The 23,547-nt window shown below is 36.4% G+C and overlaps 1 protein-coding gene across 2 annotated transcripts in view; it reads left to right on the plus strand.

Annotated features, from left to right (window-relative positions):
• RLF (RLF zinc finger) overlaps positions 1-23,547 on the plus strand; it is a 79,308-nt gene that overhangs the window by 23,555 nt on the left and 32,206 nt on the right. The window contains exons 2-5 of one of the 2 annotated variants that reach the window (XM_036851835.1): positions 5,620-5,774; positions 6,708-6,789; positions 10,868-11,000; positions 17,661-17,863. In XM_036851835.1, the coding sequence (XP_036707730.1) occupies positions 5,620-5,774; positions 6,708-6,789; positions 10,868-11,000; positions 17,661-17,863 (573 nt within the window). Of the gene's footprint in view, positions 1-5,619; positions 5,775-6,707; positions 6,790-10,867; positions 11,001-17,660; positions 17,864-23,547 lie in introns of those variants that run through there. The other variant, XM_036851845.1, reaches the window with a different exon arrangement.

The following is a 23,547-nucleotide window of genomic DNA, read 5'->3' on the forward strand; positions in this document are numbered from 1 at the left end:
TACCATATGGGTGCTGTAAAAGAAACATGAAAATTTTTATTCAACCACAGTAGTAATGAAAGGATTATAAATTGAATAAACAAAATAATGTATTTCCCTTATCCAGCTGACCCTCAAAAAGTCGTATTTAGGTTGTAATGTACAATAATTATGACAGTTCCTCAATCTGTCACTATCTTACATAAATAATAGGAATGTAAATTGGAACAAATTTTCTGGTGCAGAATTTGGTACTATGTAAAGTCTTAAGAATTATGCATCCTTTGACCCAGCAATTCCATTTATAGAACATTGTCCTAAATATTATATATAATAATGCAGAGTTAGAAACCATCATGCCCAGAAACAGGGACTTGAGTAATAAACTGTGATACACACATGAACTATAAAAATACTGACGTTGAAGAAAATTTTACAAAACAATGTATAGTTTGAGTCCATTAAAATACTGCTATTTACGCATTAAAAACCTCTCTAACTTAATATTACCTGTTAACAGTGGTCTACTTTTGGGTAGTGATAGTGTAGATTGTGGACATTTTAATTTTTACTTCTCTATTGATCTGTATTTTTTAAACAATAAAGGATATTAATTTTATGAAAAAACAGCAAAAAGATATTTTTGAAAATGAAATGAAGTTAGAAAGCATAGTTAAATCCCATGACAGAATCACTATCTAAAAATAATCTTGGTAGGCTGGGATGATGAACTGAATCCAGGATAGATGAATAGGTAGGTAGATAGAGTAATAAGTACGTCATATTTCTGGATTTTAAAAAAACAACTGTAACCAATATAGAAAGTGTGAGGTGGGGCCTAATAGCAACATATGTAAAAGACTTGAAAGTTGTAATTTACTCTAGCCACTTTCTGAATGTAAGCAGCCAGCTGTTCTCTTTCCATTCCATCTCACACCCAGCTTAGTCTCTTCTAGGGAAACCTCCCGTGCTTCCTCACCAACGAATGTAAAGTATTGTCACTGTTTGCCCTATCTGTTCTACTGGTCTTTTCTGACTTTGTTCAGGTTACTGTCTACTTGGAGTCCTGTTCCCCTCACTTTTGCATTTTCAAACTTGACGCGTACCTCAGAAATCCAGCTCAAGTGCTACCCCCTGCTGGAAGTCTATCTGTCATAGTGCAATCACATTTTACTCAAATTTATGTAGTTCTGGGAATTTCACGAGTTGAGAAATTAAAATCAATAAGATTTCTCGCTTTATGTGCAAAATTTGAAATAATGAAAATCCTCCTCTATTAAAAGTCATATAATTTCCTGTTGCCATAGGACGTGCAGCTTTAACAGGTACCAGATATTTTTTGCCATTTCTTTGTGAACCACCGGCATTCTGAACTGTGGAGTGTCAATCAGCACTATTGCTGGAAAACTTTCCCCAGAAGCAGTCACTTTAAATGGAAATTAAATGTTGTAAACTCTCAGGAAGAAGGCCAGATGATGACCATGATGCTACTTGCTGTAAAAGATTAAAGTTAACACCTGGTGGGGGAAGTAGAGGTTTTTTTTTTTAAAATTATTTATTTATTTATTTATTTATTTATTTATTTATTTATGGCTGTGTTGGGTCTTCGTTTCTGTGCGAGGGCTTTCTCTAGTTGCGGCAAGCGGGGGGCCACTCTTCATCACGGTGCGCGGCCCTCTCACTGTCGCGGCCTCTCTTGTTGCGGAGCACAGGCTCCAGACGCGCAGGCTCAGCAGTTGTGGCTCACGGGCCTAGTTGCTCCGCAGCATGTGGGATCTTCCCAGACCAGGGCTCGAACCCGTGTCCCCTGCATCGGCAGGCAGACTCTCAACCACTGCGCCACCAGGGAAGCCCGGAAGTAGAGTTTTAAAACACACCTAAAACAGTTGTGAAATTGTGCATTCTGAAAAGTCTTGTAGCAAAGTAATTAAGTGTGGGCTCTGGAGTCAGATGACCCTAGTTCAAATCCTAACATTTACTACCAGGTGTCTTTTGGAAAATAACTTAATCTCTCTGTGCTTTGGTTTCCCCATTTAAAAAAATGAGCTGATGATAAATCACCTAGCTCATCAGGTTGTTGTATTAAATGTTCATAGCATGTAAAGCTCTTAGGAAGATACCTAGTGCATACTGTGTGCTCAAAAATATTAACTATGGTTATTCCACTGGAAAAATTAGTCTTGAACCATTTGAGTTTTAAATTGGAATGCATCCCTGCATAAAATATGACCATCATGAAGAAAAAAATTCTCCTTCCTTGATAGTTTCAGAGAATAGTCAGGATGCTACCAACCTCTTTGAAACCATGTAGTAAGGAATGTATGAAACCATGTAGTGAGGAATATAGATAGAATTGGGATAGGGAAGAGATTCTTTCCTTCAATGTAAACATAATAATACTTATTAAAGAAAATTTGGGAAGAATTTCAGAAAATTATAAAAATGGTAGAAAATTGTTTATAATCCTGCTACTACTCCAGTGCTAATAACCATATTAGCTGAGTTCCTTCTAGTTTTTTTCCCTGTGCATTAATTTTTTGTGTGTACAAATATGTTATGACTACAACACATACACAGAACTGGAGGATATTTAGCCTAGAGAAGTAAACTGTTGTAGCATTCCAGGTGAGGGATGTTGGGGGCCTGATCTAGGTCGCTGGCTGTAGAAATCAAAGCATAAGATCACAGACAAAGGTATTTCTGCAGTTGAATCAGCAAACTTCGGTGTGGTGGTTTCAAAGACAGGTTTTTTTAGCTCTGGCTCCTGAAAAGAAGCAGATGGAACATAGGAGGAAGAACATATTTGCTGGGGAAGATGTTTGTTTTCAACATGTTGAATTTTAGATTTGACTAGGACATCCAGATGGAAATGTCTAACAGGCATTTGAGGTATACAGCAAGGACTTGAGAGATAATCTGCCTGGGATATGAATGAGAGCACCCCAGTAAGAATGTTTAAAATAATCAAAAATGGTACCTGATTGGGCTAATTTATCTGACCTCTCAGTGTATTTAGTTCTTTAAGGACAGGATAAGAGTCTTCATCTCTAGTACCCAGCACAGTATTGCCACATAGTAAGCTTTTGTAGCGTAAATGAATTTACTGAAACAAAGAGAAGAGGCCATTAATTTGGTCTCTGAAGAATGCCAGTGAACTTGAGGGAGTCATAGTTATCATTTATTGCCCCTTTCTTATTCAGTTTTGTTGGTGTCTAAAATTTAAATGTCTAAAAAAAATAAGAGACTTCCACTTTACTTTTCTGCTTCTGATGGAATTTTGTTTACGTGAGGTACTTAAAATGTCATTTGGATGGCTATAATTCATTCATTTTAATCTTGCATTTTTTAAAAAGATGATAAGATTGTTCCAGCGATTCTTCCAATGTCCAGAGTATGCTCATAGTGGACATGTTAAGGACACCTTAATGTGATTAACATGTAAGGGGGAAAAGATTTAGGAATATAAAAAATATATAAATCAGTATAGGGAAAAATGTAAACATAAATAGTCATGGGGTATTGAATCTTTGAAATTGTGTAACTTGTTGGGAATCTTAATGGAATGTCTGTGTCAGAAGATACTAGATTGCTGGCAGGAGCTTCTGAGTGGGAAGGTGGACTGTGGAAAGAATAACCTCATCTGTATGTACTGTGCCCTTCTCTTTGCATACTTTAGCCAGTAGTGGGTTAATTTGCATTTGTGGTTTCAACTATCATGCTGTGTTGACTCATTCTGAAAGCTCCACGAGGATAGGCCCCCATCTCTTTCCCCCCAGTACCTAGCTCCTTACTAGAGTAGGCTATCAAAAAATATTTGTCAAGTGAATAGAATGATGAGTTTATTCAGTAAAATGGTAAATTTATTCAGTAAACATTTGATGAGACTTGAATGTCCTATCAAGATGGAAGGGGGTAGAAGAGTGTTAGGCCTGTAAAGACTGATAAGATAAATCTGACCTCAGGAGCATAAAATCTGGTACTGAATGTAAATTTGTAAAGCCCTCTGGTTTTCAGATTAGCCAATGCAGACCGTAAGTAATTTGCTGACCTAAAACAATTTCTTTCTGACATAAATTTTAATAAATTTCTTAAGAGAGATTATGTGAAATGTTATTTACGTAACTGATAAGTACACGATTCTGTGTTCCTTCTCTTCACTGTTTTAGCTAGAAAGGATTGGTGTGGGGTCAGTTTTATGATCCTCTGTTATTATTGTTTTTTTCTTATTTTACTAAAATTTGGGATTTGATTAGATGGGGATATAATGCTTTTCTGAAAATAACAGAAAGAGCCCACTTCTCTAGAGTGACTGTGATAAAGCAGCAAGATACTGAATTGAAATGGGTGTACTAATATAGCTTAACTGGCTTGATCATTCAAGTATGCAAAGATCAGATAATCCAATGTGTTAGTTAAGAGAGCTTTTACTGTATATGGTATAATGGTTGATCATATATTTCCCTGTTAAGTTTGTTTGTTTGTTTTAAATAATCAAGACCAGTCAGTTCTTAATTATCAGAACAGATATAGGGACTGTTATTATGAAAACTGCAGAAAAAACTGCAGAAGATCAGTGGACTCCTGCAGTGCCACCACAGTTATTTGTAGTTTGCTAAGCAGAAAAATCAGAAGACAGGAAGTTAGAAGAAATTATTATTGAAGTAGCCTTAACTCCCTAGCCCAGTTAGAATGTGTGTTCTAGGGGGGAAAAGTTGCACAATTCAAGTCTTAACCTAATGACATATATCAGTTAAGCATAAGCAAAACCTATTCAGTTGTTAGAGGAAAGAAATATATTAATAGTAGGGAGAGCAACTTTGTGGAACCTAGAAAGAGAGACCCCAAACAAGAATTTGGCAGATTTTCCACACTGTCCAGGGAGAACAGAAGCCAGCTTTCTGTCGTCATTTGAACACATGTAATTTATCAGGCTTTATTGTGGTTGTGTTTTCCTTTGTTTTAGATTTTAAACTCACCAGATAATCTCTTATATCAAAGTATGGGGAATGGGACCTCTTACATCAAAGTATGGGGAATGGGGACCCTAGGTGGTAATATGACTGTCCCCCATTGTAAACAAATAAACTGGCATTTGGCATGTATATTAGTTTTTGAAATAAACTTCATTAAAAATAAAAACCTCAACCTTTTATAAATTGGTAAGTATAAATTAAGCCTAATAAGTTCTACGTGTGTAGAAAAAAGAGCTGAGAGGGCTACACTCAGCAGTAAGTCTCTTGTGTAAGTCAGGGATCATATTCTTATCCTTATATACCCAGTGTATTGGCACATGGTTGGTGTTCAATTTAATGTTGTATTAATGAAACATTACTGAATTTCAGAGATGGTAACTCCAGACCTCTAGTGAGAACAGCTATAGGTGTTTTATGGCTTTATTCTTAGATTTATTCTCATGTCAAAAGAGCAGTTCTGCCTTTTCTTTAACTCAGCAGAAACAGTTCATTAAGTGATGAAAATAGAATCCTCTAAACAAACCAGAGCCTAAAAAGGCAAATAAAAGGTGTATGCATCTGTTAGACAAAAAGGAAGGGGTAGTGCATTTGAGAACAAAGATAGTCTTGTTTGTTTCATTGTCTTTATTTTTTCTTAAATGATTAAAACTCTAACTTTATTTTTTAGACCTTATTGCAATATGCAAGCAGCAAGAATGCATCAGAACATATTGTGTATCTTCTGGAGGTATATCGACTTGCCATCCAAAGCTTTGCCAGTGCTCGCCCGTATTTAACTACTGAATGCGAAGATGTCCTCTTAGTGCTTGGCAGATTAGTACTGTAAGTTTAAGAACTTAAATCCCTCTTAAAATTGAGTATTTTTGGTTGTAATGTTTGCCTGACTTCTCTTTACTATGGCATCACACTGTTCAAAGCAACATCAGGGTCATACCTTTGAATGAAATTTCCTTTGCTCTGAGCACTTTATATTCACATTTTCAGGAGATAAAGTATAAGTGAAGCTCCAGCCAAGCAACATAATCTTTAATTGCCTTGAGTCTCTTTTCCTACTCAGGCTTAGAATGATGCATTTTCTCTCTGTCCTTAGGAATAGATCAAGTGAAGTGACAAGAGTATCTGGAAGCTGTGGTGGTCTTTGAGAAACACTTTGGGGGGAAACACTGTGAAATTCTTCAATACAATTATATTATTTGAACTAAGAATTATACTAGCAGAAAATATCAGGGTACAGTATAAGATTACCACCCCAAGGGTCCATGATAATCTAGCTGCTATTTTAGTATTTGGCTGCCTAATGGCAGAGTTACACCTTTAATGTATTTATTTGCAAATTGAAAAAATACAACAGCTGTTAGTTTTCAGTTGTGGAATCACCTTGATTCAGTTTGCAGATTGTTTGGTGGGATAAATTCTAGTCTGGGTGGTCCATTTTATTTTTCTCTGGTCTTACATGTTTTCCTTCCTATTTTCCCAAACCCCAAACCTCTAACTTTATACTTTTTTTTTTGCAACATAAACATTCCTGGTTTTATAATCCCATTATTCCTCCTCTGAAGCCTCATAGTTTTTCTTTTTTCTCTTTTTTAAAGTTGAAAAGTTAATATAACAATGTTGAATGAAACTTTGAAGAGTGAAAAACAAATTTAAAATGGTCTAAATAAATGTAAAATGTATATTCAGTATCACTGTCATACTGTACTTGATTATGACTATAACCACTGTTATATACTGACTTAGTTATTCATATTCTAGGAGTTGTTTTGAATTACTGCTTTCAGTGTCTGAAAGTGAACTGCCATGTGAAGCCTGGGTACTCTTCCTTCAGTCTTTACAGGTGAGTTGATGTGGCCTCAAAAAAGGTCTCTGTTTAGGTATTCAAGACACGTAGTTAATTTCTCCCAGCAAACTAAAATTGGAAACTTAGAACAAAAACAAATTCATTATATATTGGTAGTAAGTTCATGAAATGAGAAGGAGGCCTTCCAGATGAAGGGAGTGTGCTAAAAGTTGTTGTTTTTTTCCCTATCATTTGGTTTTGTTAGCCTTTACATAGCTTAGAAATCAACAAAAAAAGTTTTCATTCTTCAGAAACAAAGTTTTAGACAGAATAAAGCTATTAAAAATGTAAAATTGTATATGTTTATAAGGTAGCAGTATTTGCTTCATTGATAGTACACTTATCTAGTAATTTCCCCCTAACACTTCAGGGACTTACAATGCTAAGTCTCTTAAACCGTCAAAATAGTCATCAGAGATTCTGTGCATGCATTTTTCTTACAGGAGAGCTACGTTGGCTCCTATATTGGCTTGATTATCAGAATTCTTAGATGAGCAGATCAGAAAGTAGCAAGTTGGGGAGGGGAGGGTAAGGTAGGAGGAAAAACAGTAGGAAGCAAATTTGCCTGTTACCAGTAGAGGTAGAAAAACTATTTAAAGAAAATAGACATAATAAGTGAATAGCTACCATTCATTTATTATCATTAATTATGTACCAAACAGTACTCTACATTGTTTTTACATTTTGTATCTTTTAATCAAATTGCAAACCTTATACCGTAGAGATCATTTGAATCTCCATTTATAAATGGGGAGACAGGCATAGAGAGGTGAATTAGCTTGCCCAAAGTTACACCTAGATTTATACCTAGAGCTTGCTTTGTTTAACTGCTTCCTCGAGGACACAAACTCCATAGTAGCCTGCACCTGTTTCATGAAGGCATACGTAAAGATTTGCATGTTAACAGTCACACCTCGTTATCTGGAAATTTCTTTCCTCTAGGATAAAAAATCCAAAATGAAATGATATAATGTTAATCTTTAGATTTTCTGTTTGAGGAGAAGAATTCTTTGTCATGTTCTTGGCCTGATTTAATCCCTATAATGTCCTAACTCTTCACATATTCATACAGCTGCTGTTAAAATCATCTTTCATGCAGAGCATATTGATTTTGTCATTCGGCCTGCCAGTAGTTTTGTCCTGGCATACGACATTCTAGAAGGGCAAGTGTACTTATTCTTAAGGCTGTTACTATTATTATTAGTAGTATCCTTTGAAGAGAGAATACTCTTATATTTCTTTGTTCTTTTCTTAGATCGTATGCCTGAATAAAATATTTGCCTTCCCTCCGACCTGTGTAACTTTGCCCGGTATTTATCAGACATTTAGGATATATATATTCACATTTCTGAATATGTGTTTAATAAATGCAGTAGAGGTACAGATAAATACAAGACATGGTCCCTGTAGAAATCTGAAACATAAAACCTTGAGGTTTTCTTATTTTAGGTGATAAATGGATAAGGCAGCAGGTAGTTTTGAGGATACTTTTGGTAAGAGAATAGTTTTACAAGAGCAGGCCACAGAGAGCATTCTCAACCACTGTTTACAGCTTGTGTAACCCTTCCAGACCTTTTCTTTATGGATATAAAAATACGTTCTGAAATGAAATTTTAAATAAAGAAAAATGAGATCCTGTTTTTTTGCAACTTTTTTTAACTTAATGATTTTAACATGGACATGTATCTAGGATTGCATATGTAGCTCTCCCTTGATGACTGCCTGGGATTCTGTTATGTGGTTGCACCATAAATTATTTGGCCAAATCTCTTTGCTGTTTATTGTAAACAGTGCTAGAGTGAACATCTTGTGCTAGTATTTCTGTATTGTAGATTTCAAGATAGTTTTACCTTAAAAAAGAAACAAATCTAAGTTTTTAAATTACTTTTAAAATTCCATCATAGTTTTTAAGGACTATTTAATGTTATTTTTAAATTTTTTAAAGTGCCTTCCTCCCTGCCTCCCTCCCTCCCTTCCTTCATTCCTTCCTTCTTCTCTCTTCATTCATTCATTCATTTATTCATTCATTGGCTGCACTGTGAGGCTTGTGGGATCTTACTTCCCTGACCAGGGATTGAACCCATGCCCCCTGCAGTGGAAACGCGGAGTCCTAACCACTGGACCACCAGAGATTCCCTAATGTTTTTAAAAGTAACTTTGCTATAATATATATATGTGTATGTGTATATATATGTAATAAAGGATTACACATCATTCTTACTCAGAATAAACTGTATTTTGAACAGATGAAAAATTAGAAAATTGTTTTTGTTTTTAACCCAAACAGTGGCTTTTTATTTTAGTTGCTATGTATCATGGGGGTGACAGTGTTCTGCTAAAGTGTAATGGTATAGGTCTGTTAGGTATTACAAATATGGTAACCAGACACAGCACATTCTGACATAGAATCTTCATCTTCACTGCAAAGTAAATGCCTGTTGTCCTAAGTTAAGTAAAAAGAAGCCTGAGGACAGGTCAAGCCATTTCAAGCCATTAAAGGAAAATTATAGCATTTAAATATTGCTGTTAGTTAACTGTTAATTGGAAATATCACTTTCTGTGTCAGTTTTATATTTTAAACCCTTTCTTAGCAGAAGATAACTCAGTATATGGTGTGTGTGTGTGTGTGTGTGTGTGTGTGTGTGTGTGTGTGTGTGTGTGTGTATTAAAACCCTGTCATTCTGACATGAAAATTAAGGGGAAAAAAGCAAACTTTATTTTTTATATTTCACTTAGGTGAATATAAGATTATAGTCTTAGGTCTGTGAACATTTTTAACCTATATTTTATTTTCCAAAGAAATACTGCTACCAGTGAAAGCTTATGTTCCTTGAGAACTTCAGCAGTCTAAACTAAGGGAAAACAAGTTAAAATTTTAGAATATGGAAACAACCAATAATCCTCACTAGTAATAAAGGACAGTGAGATATATGCTTAATCATTTATGTCAAGTTAAACTTCTGACCCCTTACCTCCCCGCCCTTTGTGTTTATAAGTATTTTAAAGAATAAACTATTGGCAATTATATTTTGTTTGTTTTCTGAGGAGATAGAATGACAGCTAATAACTTACATTTCCATGACTTTTAGCTAGAGCCATCTATCATTTTTTTGTGTACTTTTTTTTTTTTTTTTTTTAATTTTTTGGCTGCGCAGCATGTGAGATCACAGTTCCCCCACCAGGGATTGAACCCGCGCCCCCTGCATTGCAAGCACAGAGTCCCAACTGCTGGACCGCCAGGGAAGTCCCTGGAGCCATCTATCATTTTAAAAGTCCTTTTTTTTTAAAAAGTGATCTTTCTCTATTTCTTCCCAAGAGTTACCACTTTTTTTTTTAATTAATAGCTACTTTATTTATTTATTTATTTATTTATTTATTTATTTTTAGCTGTGTTGGGTCTTTGTTTCGTGCGAGGACTTTCTCTAGTTGAGGCAAGCGGGGGGCCACTCTTCATCGCGGTGTGTGGGCCTCTCACTATCGCGGCCCCTCCCGTTGCGGGGCACAGGCTCCAGACGTGCAGGCTCAGTAGTTGTGGTTTACGGGCCCAGTTGCTCCGTGGCATGTGGGATCTTCCCAGACCAGGGCTCGAACCCGTGTCCCCTGCATTAGCAGGCAGATTCTCAACCACTGCGCCACCAGGGAAACCCAAAAGTCCTTTGATAGAAGAATTTAAACAATTAAAAAGATATATAACAATAGATGTCATTAAGTCATACTTCTTTTAGAAGGAATAGGTTGCCTGTGTGAATACTGCAGAATCTTTTTAAAAGAAATCTGTGCCAGTGGCCTTAAAATGATTGAGTAATTCAAGGATGTAAATTAAATTGTGATAATTTTACCTAGGAGAATTCAGGAAAACGTTTTAAAGGTACTCTTTAACTTAGTGAAAATGCCCTAGTTTCATTTTTTAAAAAGCAGCAACAGAATTTCACAAAACTTTGATAGTTTTTTTTCTGCTTATTTATTTTTAGGAAATCCAAGATATAGGTCTTTTCATAGACATTCAGATATATTGAAAGGGCAAAATGACTTTTTATATTGCCTGTTTTCTGGATATGCTTTTTTTTTTTTTAAGGAGTCACATGATGCATTATTGGAATTTGGGAATAATAACCTACAAATACTGGTTCATGTTACCAAGGAGGGGGTGTGGAAAAACCCTGTTCTTCTTAAAATTCTGTCTCAACAGCCAGTAGAAACAGAAGAAGGTAAGCTTAAAACTATACTGACTATTGAAGGAGGATTCAGTTCTAAGAGAATTAAAATTTTTTTCTGGGTTAAAATTTTGTGAATTTCACCTGTGTATCTATAGCCAATCATTCTCTTATCCTTTGAATAGTAAAAACTAACCATTAGCACTTAATGTTTTGCTTAAGGATTCTTAAATATTTATGTAGTGTTTTAAAAGTATCCCTTTATACTTGTTTTTAAATGTTGCATTGACTGACAATGTTTATACAGAGTTCCTGAGATAGAAATCAATAATCTGCTTCCAGTCCTTGGTATTTAGTAGAGCTTTGCTTATAATGATATTTTGTTTACTGGTTACTACAGCTGAGGATTATGAAAAAAAATTACTTCTTATTTTAAATTTATGAAACATTGGAATTTAGCATTTTTATAGAGATATGCAAAGAAAGAAAATTCTTACAAAGTTGTCAGTTTAAGTCCAGAAGATTTATGGATTTGAGTTGACATAGTTGACATTTGCATTTTAGACACACAAAATATCTCATTTTATATGTCCAACAATTATGATTTCATTTGCTTTAAGTTAGTGGAAAGTTAAAAAGGATCACGTTCTGTTAAGTATGTTTCTGGAATAAGAATGAGTTTCAGAACAGTTTTTATTTACACTTTAGATAGATCTTTTTTTAATTTTTATTTTATTTAAAAAATTTTTTAAAATTTATTTTTGGCTGCATTGGATCTTTGTTGCTGCACGCGGGCTTTCTCTAGTTGCGGCGAGCAGGGGCTACTCTTCGTTACGGTGCGAGGGCTTCTCATTGTCGTGGCTTCTCTTGTTGCAGAGCACGGGCTCTAGGCGTGTGGGCTTCAGTAGTTGTGGCATGGAGGCTCAGCAGTTGTGGCTCGCGGACTCTAGAGCGCAGGCTCAGTAGTTGTGGTGCACGGGCTTAGTTGCTCCACGGCATGTGGGATCTTCCCGGACCAGGGCTCGAACTCGTGTCCCCTGCATTGGCAGGTGGATTCTTAACCACTGCGCCACCAGGGAAGTCCCATTTTTGATAGATCTTTAGTTCAGGTCTCAGGACAGGCCTTTTGAATGTTGATATCTTAAAATATTCCAGTTAGCTTATTCATTCACCAAGTTTGATAACCTATTGTATACATGCTGTTTGGGTTTTTCTGTATAGTCAGAAGATTGATAATAAGAGTGTTTAGATTTTCTCTTGGTCCCTTTCCTCTGGTAATTCTACTGCTTATCAGTTATACTGACAAGAAAAAAAAATGAATAAGGAGAATAGCTGTTAAATAGAAAATAGATTGATATTTATTGTTTTCTGTTGAGGTTCCCAGTAAATGGCATCCTTTTGTAAATGTAGGCAGGTGGAGGCTAAATTATTGCCTTTATTATTATTAAAAGTTGTTAGAGGACAGAGCCAAATAGTTGCAAAAGGATCCCAGAATTAGGCAGATCCCAGTCCAGATAAGGCTTCAGGAGTGAAGAATGCATGACTTTTGTAGATAGGCCCAAACCCCAGAGGGAAAAGATGGAGTTGCATTAAATGTCCCCAATTTATTTTCCCCAATGTACTAATCAAATATATCCCCCCCACCCCAGGAGTTAACGGTACTCAATTTCTTTTCACATAGAAAAAATCAAGAAATGGGGAGAAGCACTGTTTACCTAATATCCCATGGTATCCTATATATTCAATAAAGATTAAGTAAGTACCCACTATCTATAAACTCTGAATGGGTATAGGTTACCTACATATGTAAGGAATTTTTCTGAGAACCACAGTATAAGTGGTGAGCAGCCTGTTGCCTGCTTACTTCTGCAACTGGCCCTTACTAATTTCAGGTCAGCAGATTTAGAAAGCCTCCTTTATAGCTCCATTGTCCTTGCAGCCCAGATATCAACATATTTGATGCTAGAAAGCAGTGACTATCATTTCATTAATTGCCTTTTTTCAATAACATAGTAATCAGAAGCATAAAAGTACAAAGTGTTTAGCCTCCAAGTAACTCAGTAAATGCTTTTTGGTTTAGTTTTTTGAATTAAAAAAAAAAAGTGTATAAGATTTTTATTTTTCCTGCCACAAATTCTTGAATTTTGTAACCCCGTCCCCACCAAAAACCAGTTATTACTGAAGTATGTAATTAGTACCAGCTGTTGACACTTCTGCCTGGCATGATCAGCAGGGAAATGAGCAGGTCCTCCCACCCAGGTATCAAACGCCTTTCTACCCCAGGTCACCCCGGCAGCCTACCACAAAACGTAGGGCTGGCAGGACCAAACCCAGCCCCACTGATGGTTCCTGACTTGAGCCCCAGTGCCCACAAACCACCCCTGGTTCCAATGGTGATGGCAGCAGCCCACAGCCCTAAAGACCTCAGGCCCGTCAACCTTGGAGACCCCCCTTCCACTGTTCTAGAGTGGTTCCAACTAGAGGAAACCCAGAGCTACCATCTGGTATCTGCCAGTTTTTCCAGCTGACCTGTGCCCTACCCAGTTCCCTCCTCCCCCCCTTAATTCATGACATCAAAGCACTGGCTTTTCCCCATTTTCCTTGAGACTCAGGAGAGCCAAAGCAGCAGCCTTTTGTTCTTTTTTTTCTCTCCCCTACCAAGGGTTGAAGGAAGAGATCCATCCTAATTGTTCAGAGGTACTAACTTCCTCCCCTAAATCAAGCTGAGAAGGAACCAGCCAGCTCTTAATTCTTCCTGGTTGTTTTTCTTTCCCACCCCAGTTCATTTTTTCCCTTCTACCACCTACCTCTGAAGCCATTTTATGAATTGTCATGTGCCACCTGAGCCTTCAGTAAAAACAAAAACACTCTTTTCTGTTAAAAAAGAAAAAAACAAAAATTTTAGCTGGACCTTAAATGTTACCATTTTTTACATGTTGAAGTATATATGAGGTAAACTGTCATGATGTTTGCACCTTACTTTTAAGTGGCTGAGAAAAAGAAAAGCTAGATAAAGAAATATGGCAAAACAGTTCAGTTGTTGAATCTAGATGGAGGAGAGGGTATATGATTAAACATTTTTTTTGTATTAAAATGTTTAGAAAAAATAATACACAGAAGGGATCACAGTTGGGAGTGAGACATCTTAGTGTACACTTCATTATGTCATTTTAAATATTGAAATGTATGGATGGATTTCCTTTTTAAAAATACAGATAAGTATTGATTTTAACGTAACTTAAAATGATTTTTAAAATGCAAGTTTGATCTGTGTGTTAAAAATTGATATAGTGGTTTAACTGTGGCTGTAATATGTTGAGTAAAATAGTTTTACCTCATAGAAATAATAGCTACGATTTATAGAGTGCCTACTCTGTGATGGGCACAGTATTAGTGCTTTCTATCTCCTGTAATCTATTAAGCAGGCAAGAGATTACACATGCCCAAGGCCGTGTAGTTAAAACTGTGGAGGCAGGATCTGAGCCCAGATGAGGAGATATCTAAAAGTTTTTGTTTGTTTGTTTGTTTTTTTAAAGTCATGTTCCTTGCTTTATTTATTTATTTATTTATTTATTTATTTATTTATTTATTTATTTTGGCTGTGTTGGGTCTTCGTTTCTGTGTGAGGACTTTCTCCAGTTGCAGCAAGCGGGGGCCACTCTTCATCGCGGTGCGCGGGCCTCTCACTGTCACGGCCTCTTTTGTTGCGGAGCACAGGCTCCAGATGCGCAGACTCAGTAATTGTGGCTCACGGGCCTAGTTGCTCCGCGGCATGTGGGATCTTCCCAGACCAGGGCTCGAACCCGTGTCCCCTGCATTGGCAGGCAGATTCTCAACCACTGCGCCACCAAGGAAGCCCTAAAAGGTTTTGATTGATTAAAGTGATAACCATTGGTTGCTAAATACATGGTTTTATTAAACATCTGTAATATATAAAGCATTGTGCTTAGTGCTATAGGGAATACAAAAGTTAACAAGGCATGGTATTTGTACACAAATTGCTGACAGTGTAATAAGGGGGATATCAGGGACAAATAATAGCAAGTAGTATTGAGCATTTACTCTGCCTGGCCCTGTGCTCAGTGTCTTACTTGCATTCTGGTATTTCATTTATGATTCTTTCATCTCTTTGGGGTAGATATTACTAACCTTTTCATAGATGAAGAAACTTGAGGCTCAGACAGGTCTACTAATTTGTCCAAGGGCCTCACAGCTAGTATATGTGAGAGTCATGATTCAACCTCAGTTTTGTGATTCCACAACCTGAGATCTTAACCTTCATACACTCTAATCATTTATTATTGCACTTAAAGAGAAAACTAAGTGTGGTAAAAGTAGTAAAATGCTGTGGGAATTTAGAAGGGGGTGGGTTGTATAGATAACATGCCTGTTTTCAGGTGTGAGATTTGTGAAAATGCATACAACTTGGTAGAGCAGATAAATAGAGCATAATCTGATATTAGCCAGTTTAGGATGTAGGGGACAGATGTGGCAGGAAATAATATGGAGGAACTAGGTTGGAGAGAATTTAAAAAATAATTGCTAGGACACAGTAACTAAGTTGATTTCCTTAGGAAAGGAGTTGGCAAGGAAGGATAATGCCAAAATTTCATTTCTTTATGATTGAGAGAATACCATTACTGAAAATAGAAGTAAGGAACGAGGAGCTATTTGAGATATGATTGTGAGTTCATTTTGTGGAATTTAGTGCTTGTGGGACTAAAATAGGGAAAAGTCCAAATGCAAATGATCTATTTTCTGTCCATGCCTTTTGACCATGACTGTGTATTAGAGTATCTATGGAATTTAAAACCAAAACACACACACACACCCCCAAGGTCCAGGCTCTACCTGCTAAATCAAAATCTCCAGGGTTGGAGCTCTGGAATACAGACCTTTTTGAAGTGCCACAGGAAACGGGCACCTTCCACCTATAAGTGCTGGGAGTGTAAATTGGTGCAATCTCTGGAGATTAATTTGGCAGTAATTTCATTTATAGGAATTTTTGCTATAGATACAGTCGTGCATGTGTGAAATGGCCTCTGTACAGGACTGTAAATTGTAGCATTATTGACAGTTGTCAAAGATTGGAAACAACTTGCAAGTGTATCAGGAGGGGATTGGTTAAATTAATTATATCCCTACAGTGGAACAATACTTATTTGTTAAAAGTATTGAGGTAGCTCTCAATGTACAGTGATGTGATAGAATGACCCGTATGATATAGTAAGTGGGAAAAGAAATATGTCTTCTGTACTAAGAATGTTTCTGGAAGGATAAACAAAAAATTGGAAATGATTATTGTTTCTTGGGGAGAGAGACTAAGGGACTGGAGTCAGAGTAGAACGGAGACAACTTTTAACTGTATACCTTTTGGTGTGCCTTTTGAATTTTGTGTCGTTTGCATATATGATGTTACCTATTTTTTTAAAAAGAGAATTTTAAAATCTCTACAGTTGATTCTGATATGTAGTTAAGATTGGGCCAGTGGTCTCTCCCTCCCCTCCCCACCATCCCGGTGGTTTATCATTAATATTAATGATTTCTATTCCACATGTGGCCTGTAGACCTAGTAGCATGGCTCTTACCTGAGAGGCTTATTAGAAAAGCACAGTCTCAGGTCCCATCCCAGACCTACTGAATTAGCATCTGCATTTTACTACAATTCCCCCAGTGGTTCAGAAGAAGGCACTTTCAAGTTTAAGAAACACTGTTTTAGGTGAACCACCTAAAGCAGTTTGTTTGCTTGCCACTCATCTTGACATGTATATTCCCACCTCTGTTCTTTAAATAATACTGTGTAACGATGCCACACACTTGGTAAGTATTTACTATTTATAAATCGAGGGCTTGTCCAGAACACTGTACAAATCGGTGTTCAGGTGCTTAATATTGAGTACTGCTCAGAGCAGCATTTTCCAAAGTGTGTACTGAACCAGGAACGTAGATTTTACGTTGTGCTAATGATATGTGTAAAAGGGTTCTCTGGTCAAATCAGTTTGGGAAACATTGGGTTAAATAAAAGTGAACAGTTTTCTTCATTGCAGGACTGTTCAGAGATTTGACCAAGGAATCCTTTTTTTTTCTAGGACTATCTCTCAGGTCTTTTGGTCGGTGGAACACACTTTGAGAAATGCCTGGTTTAGAGGAAAGACCACCACTGGCTTTGGAATCCTTGGCAAGTTACCTAATTTCTCTGAGTATTAATTTTCCTAACCTTAAACTGGGGATAACAATACTTGCCTTGGTGGTGGTGTGAAGAATAAATGAGAGGTATATAAAAACAGTCAGCTTAAAGCTTGGTACCTCATAAGTGTACAAGTGGTAGTTGTTAATATTACACAGGATACTTGCCTTTTTGCCTTGTACTTATGTTTATAGTTCATTTCATTCTTCCTTACTATCCTTATCAGAAAGTGAGGGAAGAGAAGGTGAAAGAATGAATTTTGATGAAATGTTAGTAGTAGCTTTATTAAAAGGTATGGTATTCAAAATAAAACTACTAAGTAATGTGGGAATAATTAGCAACATTAATTTATTTTGCTCTTTGCTCTGTTAGATGAGTACTGAGATCAGAATAAACTTCCAGTTATATCAGCTGACGTTTTGTCCACTAAAAACAAGCAACAACAAAAGATATCAAACTTTCATCTTTACAACCTTGACATGTTATGTGGTATGTTATCAAACTGTTTTATTTTTCCTTTTTTCTAGTCAATAAATTGATTGCACAAGAAGGACCTTTCTTTCTGCAAATGCGAATAAAACATTTGTTGAAATCTAACTGCATCCCCCAGGCTACTGCTTTATCAAAACTATGTGCAGAATCTAAAGAAATTTCAAATGTGTCATCTTTTCAGCAAGCCTATATCACGTGCTTATGTTCCATTCTTCCTAATGAAGATGCTATTAAGGAGGTAAGTAAAGCAAATAACTGCTGTTGTCATTCACACTAACTATGAATTTAATAGATTTTAATAATTGTATGCCAGGCTGAAACCCAAGACTCATTTTTTTTCAGGCTATGAAAAGTACCATTTTAATTGTATATTTAACTGTTCAACAGATTGGATATAAAGTTATGTCTTGTAGGTGGATTTGAAAAGTAGATAATTAAAGAATATGCAGATGAATGTTTATGTATTTGGGTGATGGTTTGCTTTGAAATCTTTAAATATGAAAGTTGCTTTTTCTTCTTAAACTAATGATTTCTCTCTGGGAAATGTGGAAATTATTAATACTGGTGTCAAGAGATAAACTAAAGAGAATGTCAGTTAACTTTATTTAAGTTAGTTTATATATTTAACTCTGTAAGCAGAGAGGTGTAGGACTTTAGAAACCATGAATACATTTTGAACAATGATTAAGCAGACAAACAGGGTTTTTTTTTTAACCTGAATCATTGTTTTCCTTAGAAAAGTTGGAATTAGTTTTCTCTAAGAGTTTTTGATAAATTATACAGAGAAAATGAGGAATTCCAAGGCTATATTCCATCATCTACCTTTAATTCTCTTACCTGCCATTCAGGTCTTACACATGGATTCTCATTTTACCTCTACACTGAACTTTCTTATTAAATATAGGAATCCCAAGGATCTGGTTCTATGCTGTAGTAATTCTTAACCTTTTATGACAATTTCAGCTGTAAATATCTTACTCTCCAAATGAAACTCTCCACCTTTACACTTCACTCCCTTTAATATTCAGACTCCACCAGGACCAACAGTCTATCAGTCTGATCAGCTTTTCACTCTCCTTACTCTGCTTTTCCATAGTCAATCATTATTAGCACTCCTTTGCATACACCCTCAATTCCTCTGCTGGTCTCTCCCTTAATTGTACTTATTTGACTAACCTGTATCCTCATTATCCCTACATCTCCACCTGTTTTGTATCTTTACCTGCGCCAGTGGGGCCAAACTTAGGTGGAGAATAACCTGGCAACTGATTTTACTTTAATTCAGTCACACTGTGTTTCTTTAGTTCATTCACTCTCCCACTCTCTTAGATTACTATTTCATACTTTTTCCTTTTTCTTTAAACCTATGCTACAATACCTTCTGTCCCATCTCTGTCTCCACTGATGAACTTTCTTCCTATTTCTCTGAGGAAACTGGGACAGTTGGAAGAGAATTTCCATGACATCTATTCACCTACCTGCATTTATGCATTTACACCTTCTCTTCTGTTACTAAGGATAAACTATATCTGTTTTCCCCTGCTAAGGCCAACAATCCCCTTGACTTCAGTATCAGATCCCATCTGCGCTTGCCCCCTCAAGTATAATGCTGCAGCAGTTTTCCCTTTCTCTACTGCATTTATCAATTTCCCCCTCTGCTGTAACTATCTCATCAGCATTTATGCTGTTATTTCTTCCATTTTTAAAAGAGAAAGACTTCTTCCAGCTACCACCCCATTTCTCTCCTGCCCTTTCAGTGTAATTTCTTGAATCATTGTCTGAATTTACTGTTTAACATTTTTCTCCTTGAACGTATTCTAATACGGCATTGACTTGTGCCAGTCCACCACATCACTAAATCCACCTGCAAAAGCAGTACTAAGAGGGAGGTTTATAACATCCTCAGGAAACAAGAAAAATCTCAAATAAACAACCTAACCTTACACCTAAAGGAACTAAAACAAAAACAAAAACCAACAAAACCCAAAGTTAGTAGTAGGGAAGAAATCGTAAAGAATCAGAGGAGAAGTAAATGAGGGACTTCCCTGGTGGCATAGTGGTTAAGAATCTGCATTCCAGTGCAGGGGACGCAGGTTTGATCCCTGGTCAGGGATCTAGATCCCACATGCATGCCGCAACTAAGAGTTCATGTGCTGCAGCTAAGAAGCCCACGAGCTGAAACTAAGGAGCCCACCTGCAGCAACTAAGACCCGGCACAACCAAAATAAAAATAAATAAATGAAATGAAGATTAAAAAAACAATAGAAAAGATCAGTGAAACTTTCAATGAGCTGGTTCTTTGAAAAAATAAACAAAATTGATAACTTTTAGCCAGACTCATCAAGAAAAAAAGAGGGCCCAAATCAATAAATTCAGATATGGAAAAGAAGTCACAGCTGACACCAGAGAAATACAAAAGATCATAAAAAATTACTACAGACAGCTATATGCCAATAAAATGGACAACCTGGAAGAAATGGACAGATTCCTAGAAATTTACCATCTCCCAAGACTGAACCTGGAAGAAATAGAAAATATGAACAGACCAATTACCAGTAATGAAGTTGAATCAGTAATTTAAAAAACTCCTAACAAACAAAAGCCCAGGACCAGATGGCTTCACAGTTGAATTTACCAAACATTTAGAGAAGAGTTAACACCTATCCTTCTCAAACTGTTCCAAAAACTTGTAGAGGAAAGAATACTTCAAACTCATTACATGAGGCCAACATCACCCTGATACTAAAACCAGATAAAGACACCACGAAAAAAGAAAATTACAGGCTAATACCACTGATGAACATACATGTAAAAATTCCCAAAAAAACATTAGCAAACTGAATTCAACAATACATTAAAAGGATCATGCACCAAGATCAAGTGGGATTTATCCCAGGGATGCACGTATGGTTCAGTATTCACAAATCAATCAGTGTGACACACCACATTAAATTGAAGAATAAAAATTATATGTTCATTTCAATAGATGCAGAAAAGGCTTTTGACAGAATTCAACATCCATGTATGATAAAAACTCTCAAAAAGTGTGTATAGAGGGAACATACCTCAACATAACAAGGGCTATATCTGACAAGCCTACAGCTAGCATCATACTCGGTGGTGGAAAGCTGAAAGCATTTCCTCTAAGATCACGAACAAGACAAGGATGTTCACTCTCACCACTTTTATTCACCATAGTATTGGAAGTCCTAGCCAAGGCAGTCAGACAAGAAAAAGAAATAAAAAGAATCCAGATTGGAAAGGAAGAAGTAAAACTGTCACTGTTTGCAGATGACATGATATTATATGTAGAAAATCCTAAAGACAGGATACAAAATCTGTTGCACTTCTATACACTAACGTGAACTATCAGAGAAATTAAGAAAACAATCCCATTTACAATTGCATCAAGAAGAGTAAAGTACCTAGGAATAAATCTAACTATGGAAGAAAATACCTGTACTTCAAAAACTGTAAGACACCAATGAAAGAAATTGACGATGACACAAACAGGTGGAAAGATATACTGTGTTCATGGATTGGAAGAATTAATATTGTTAAAATGACCATACCCAAGGCAATCTACAGATAAAGTGCAAACCCTATCAAATGCCAGTGGCACTTTTCATAGAACTAGAACAAAGAATTCTAAAATTTGTATGGAAACATGAAAGATCCCGAGTAGCCAAACCAATCTTGAGAAAGAAGAACAAAGCTGGAGGTATCATGTTCCCTGACTTCAGACTACACTACAAAGCCACAGTAATCGAAACAGTGTGGTACTGGCACAAAAAAAGACACCTAAATCAATGGAGCAGAATAGAGAGCCCAGAAATTAACCCACACTTATATGGTCAATTAATCTATGACAAAGGAAGCAAGAATATACAGTGGGGAAAAGACAGCCTCTTCAGTAAATGATGTTGTGGCACATGGGCTTAGTTGTTCCGCGGCATGTGGGATCTTCCCAGACCAGGGCTCGAACCCATGTCCCCTGCATTGGCAGGTGGATTCTTAACCACTGCGCCACCAGGGAAGCCCCATCAGGGAACTTTGAATCAAAACTACAATGAGGTATAACCTCACACCTGTCAGAATGGCTGTTATCAAAAAGACAACAAATAACAAGTGTTGACGAGGATGTGGAGAAAAGGGAACCCTCATGCACTGGTGGTGGGAATGTAAATTGGCACAGCCACTATGGAGTCAGTGTGGAGGTTCCTCAAAAAACTAAAAATAGAACTACCATACGATCCAGCAGTTCTACTCCTGGGTATTTATCTGAAGAAAACCAAAACACTAATTAGAAAAGATATATGCACCCCTATGTTCATAGCAGCATTATTTACAATAGCCAAGATGTGAAGCAGCCTAAGTTGATGAATGGATAAAGAAGATGTGAGAGATATATATATATATATCTCACATTGTGTGTGTATACATATACGTATACGTATACATATATGCAATGGAATATTACTCAGCCATAAAAAGGAATGAAATCTTGCCTTTTGCAGCATGGATGGACCTAGAGGGTATTATGCTAAGTGAAATAAATCAGACAGAGAAAGACAAATGCTGTATGATTTCATTTATATGTGAAGTCTAAATAAACAAAACAAGTGAACAAACTTAAAATAGAAACAGAGTTCTAGATGCAGAGAACAAACAGGTGTTTGCCAGAGGAGAGTGGGCAGGGAGGAGGAAAGAAATAGATGGGTGAGATTAAGAGGTACAAACTTCCAGTTGCAAAATATATGAGTCATGTGTATGAAATATATAGTATGGGGAATACAGTCAATAACTATGTAATATCTTTGTATAGTGACATAGCATAACTAGACTTATTGTGGTGATCAGTTTGAAATGTATAGAAACATTGAATCACTGTGTTGTGAAACAGGAACTAACATACTGTTGTAGGTCAATTATACTTCAAAAGCAAACAATCTCATAGAAAAAGATCAGATTTGTGGTTACCAGAGGTGAGGAGTGGAGTGACGGGGAGCTGGATGAAAGCAGTCAGAAAGTACAAACTTCTAGTTAATAAGATAAGTAAGTACCGGGATTGTAATGTACAACATGATAAATATAGTTAACACTGCTCTATGTTACATATGAAAGTTGTTAAAAGAGTCAATCCTAAGAGTTCCCATCACAAGAAAAAAGTTTTTTTTCTATCTCTTTAATTTTGTGTCTATACGAGATGATGGATGCTCACTAAACTTATTGTGATAATGGCCTCAAGATGTATGTAAGCCAAATCATTATGCTGTACACCTTAAACTTATACTGTGCTGTATGTCAATATTATCTCAATACAACTGGAAGAAAAAAATCCAACGATGACTTCCCAGTTTTCACCTTACTCCATCTGACTTATTAACTCTGTCTTTTAAACTTTTAACAGATTTTTCCACTTGGCTTCTAGGGTACTGTACTCTCTTGGTTTTCTGTCTACCTGGCTGATTGATCTTTCTCATTTCTACTTGCTCTTCCTCCTCCTCTCTCTGATGATTGAATGTTATATTACTCTAGGACTTTTTGTGTCTTCTCTTTTCTATTTACACGTTTTCCCTCGGTGATCTCATTTAGGCTCACGGTCTTAAATGCCAATTATGGCCTGAATCCCAGATGTTTTATCTGCAGCTCAGTCCTCTCCTCTGAGCTCCAGACTCATATATTCAACTGCCTAATCACTATCTCGACTTGCATGGCTAATGGCATCTTAAACTTAACATGTCCATAACTAAGCTCCTGATATTCCTGGTATTAGGGCTTTGTTTTGTTTTTATGAGCTTTCCTCTAAATGAAGTCAATTGTAAAACAACTATACTCCAATAAAAATTAATTTTAAAAAAGACAATAGTTAAGAAATAAAAATTAATGGAAGAATAAGAATAAATATAAATGAAGTCAATT

This window comes from Balaenoptera musculus, chromosome 1, assembly GCF_009873245.2.
Source record: "Balaenoptera musculus isolate JJ_BM4_2016_0621 chromosome 1, mBalMus1.pri.v3, whole genome shotgun sequence".
In the NCBI taxonomy this organism is placed as follows: domain Eukaryota; kingdom Metazoa; phylum Chordata; class Mammalia; order Artiodactyla; family Balaenopteridae; genus Balaenoptera; species Balaenoptera musculus.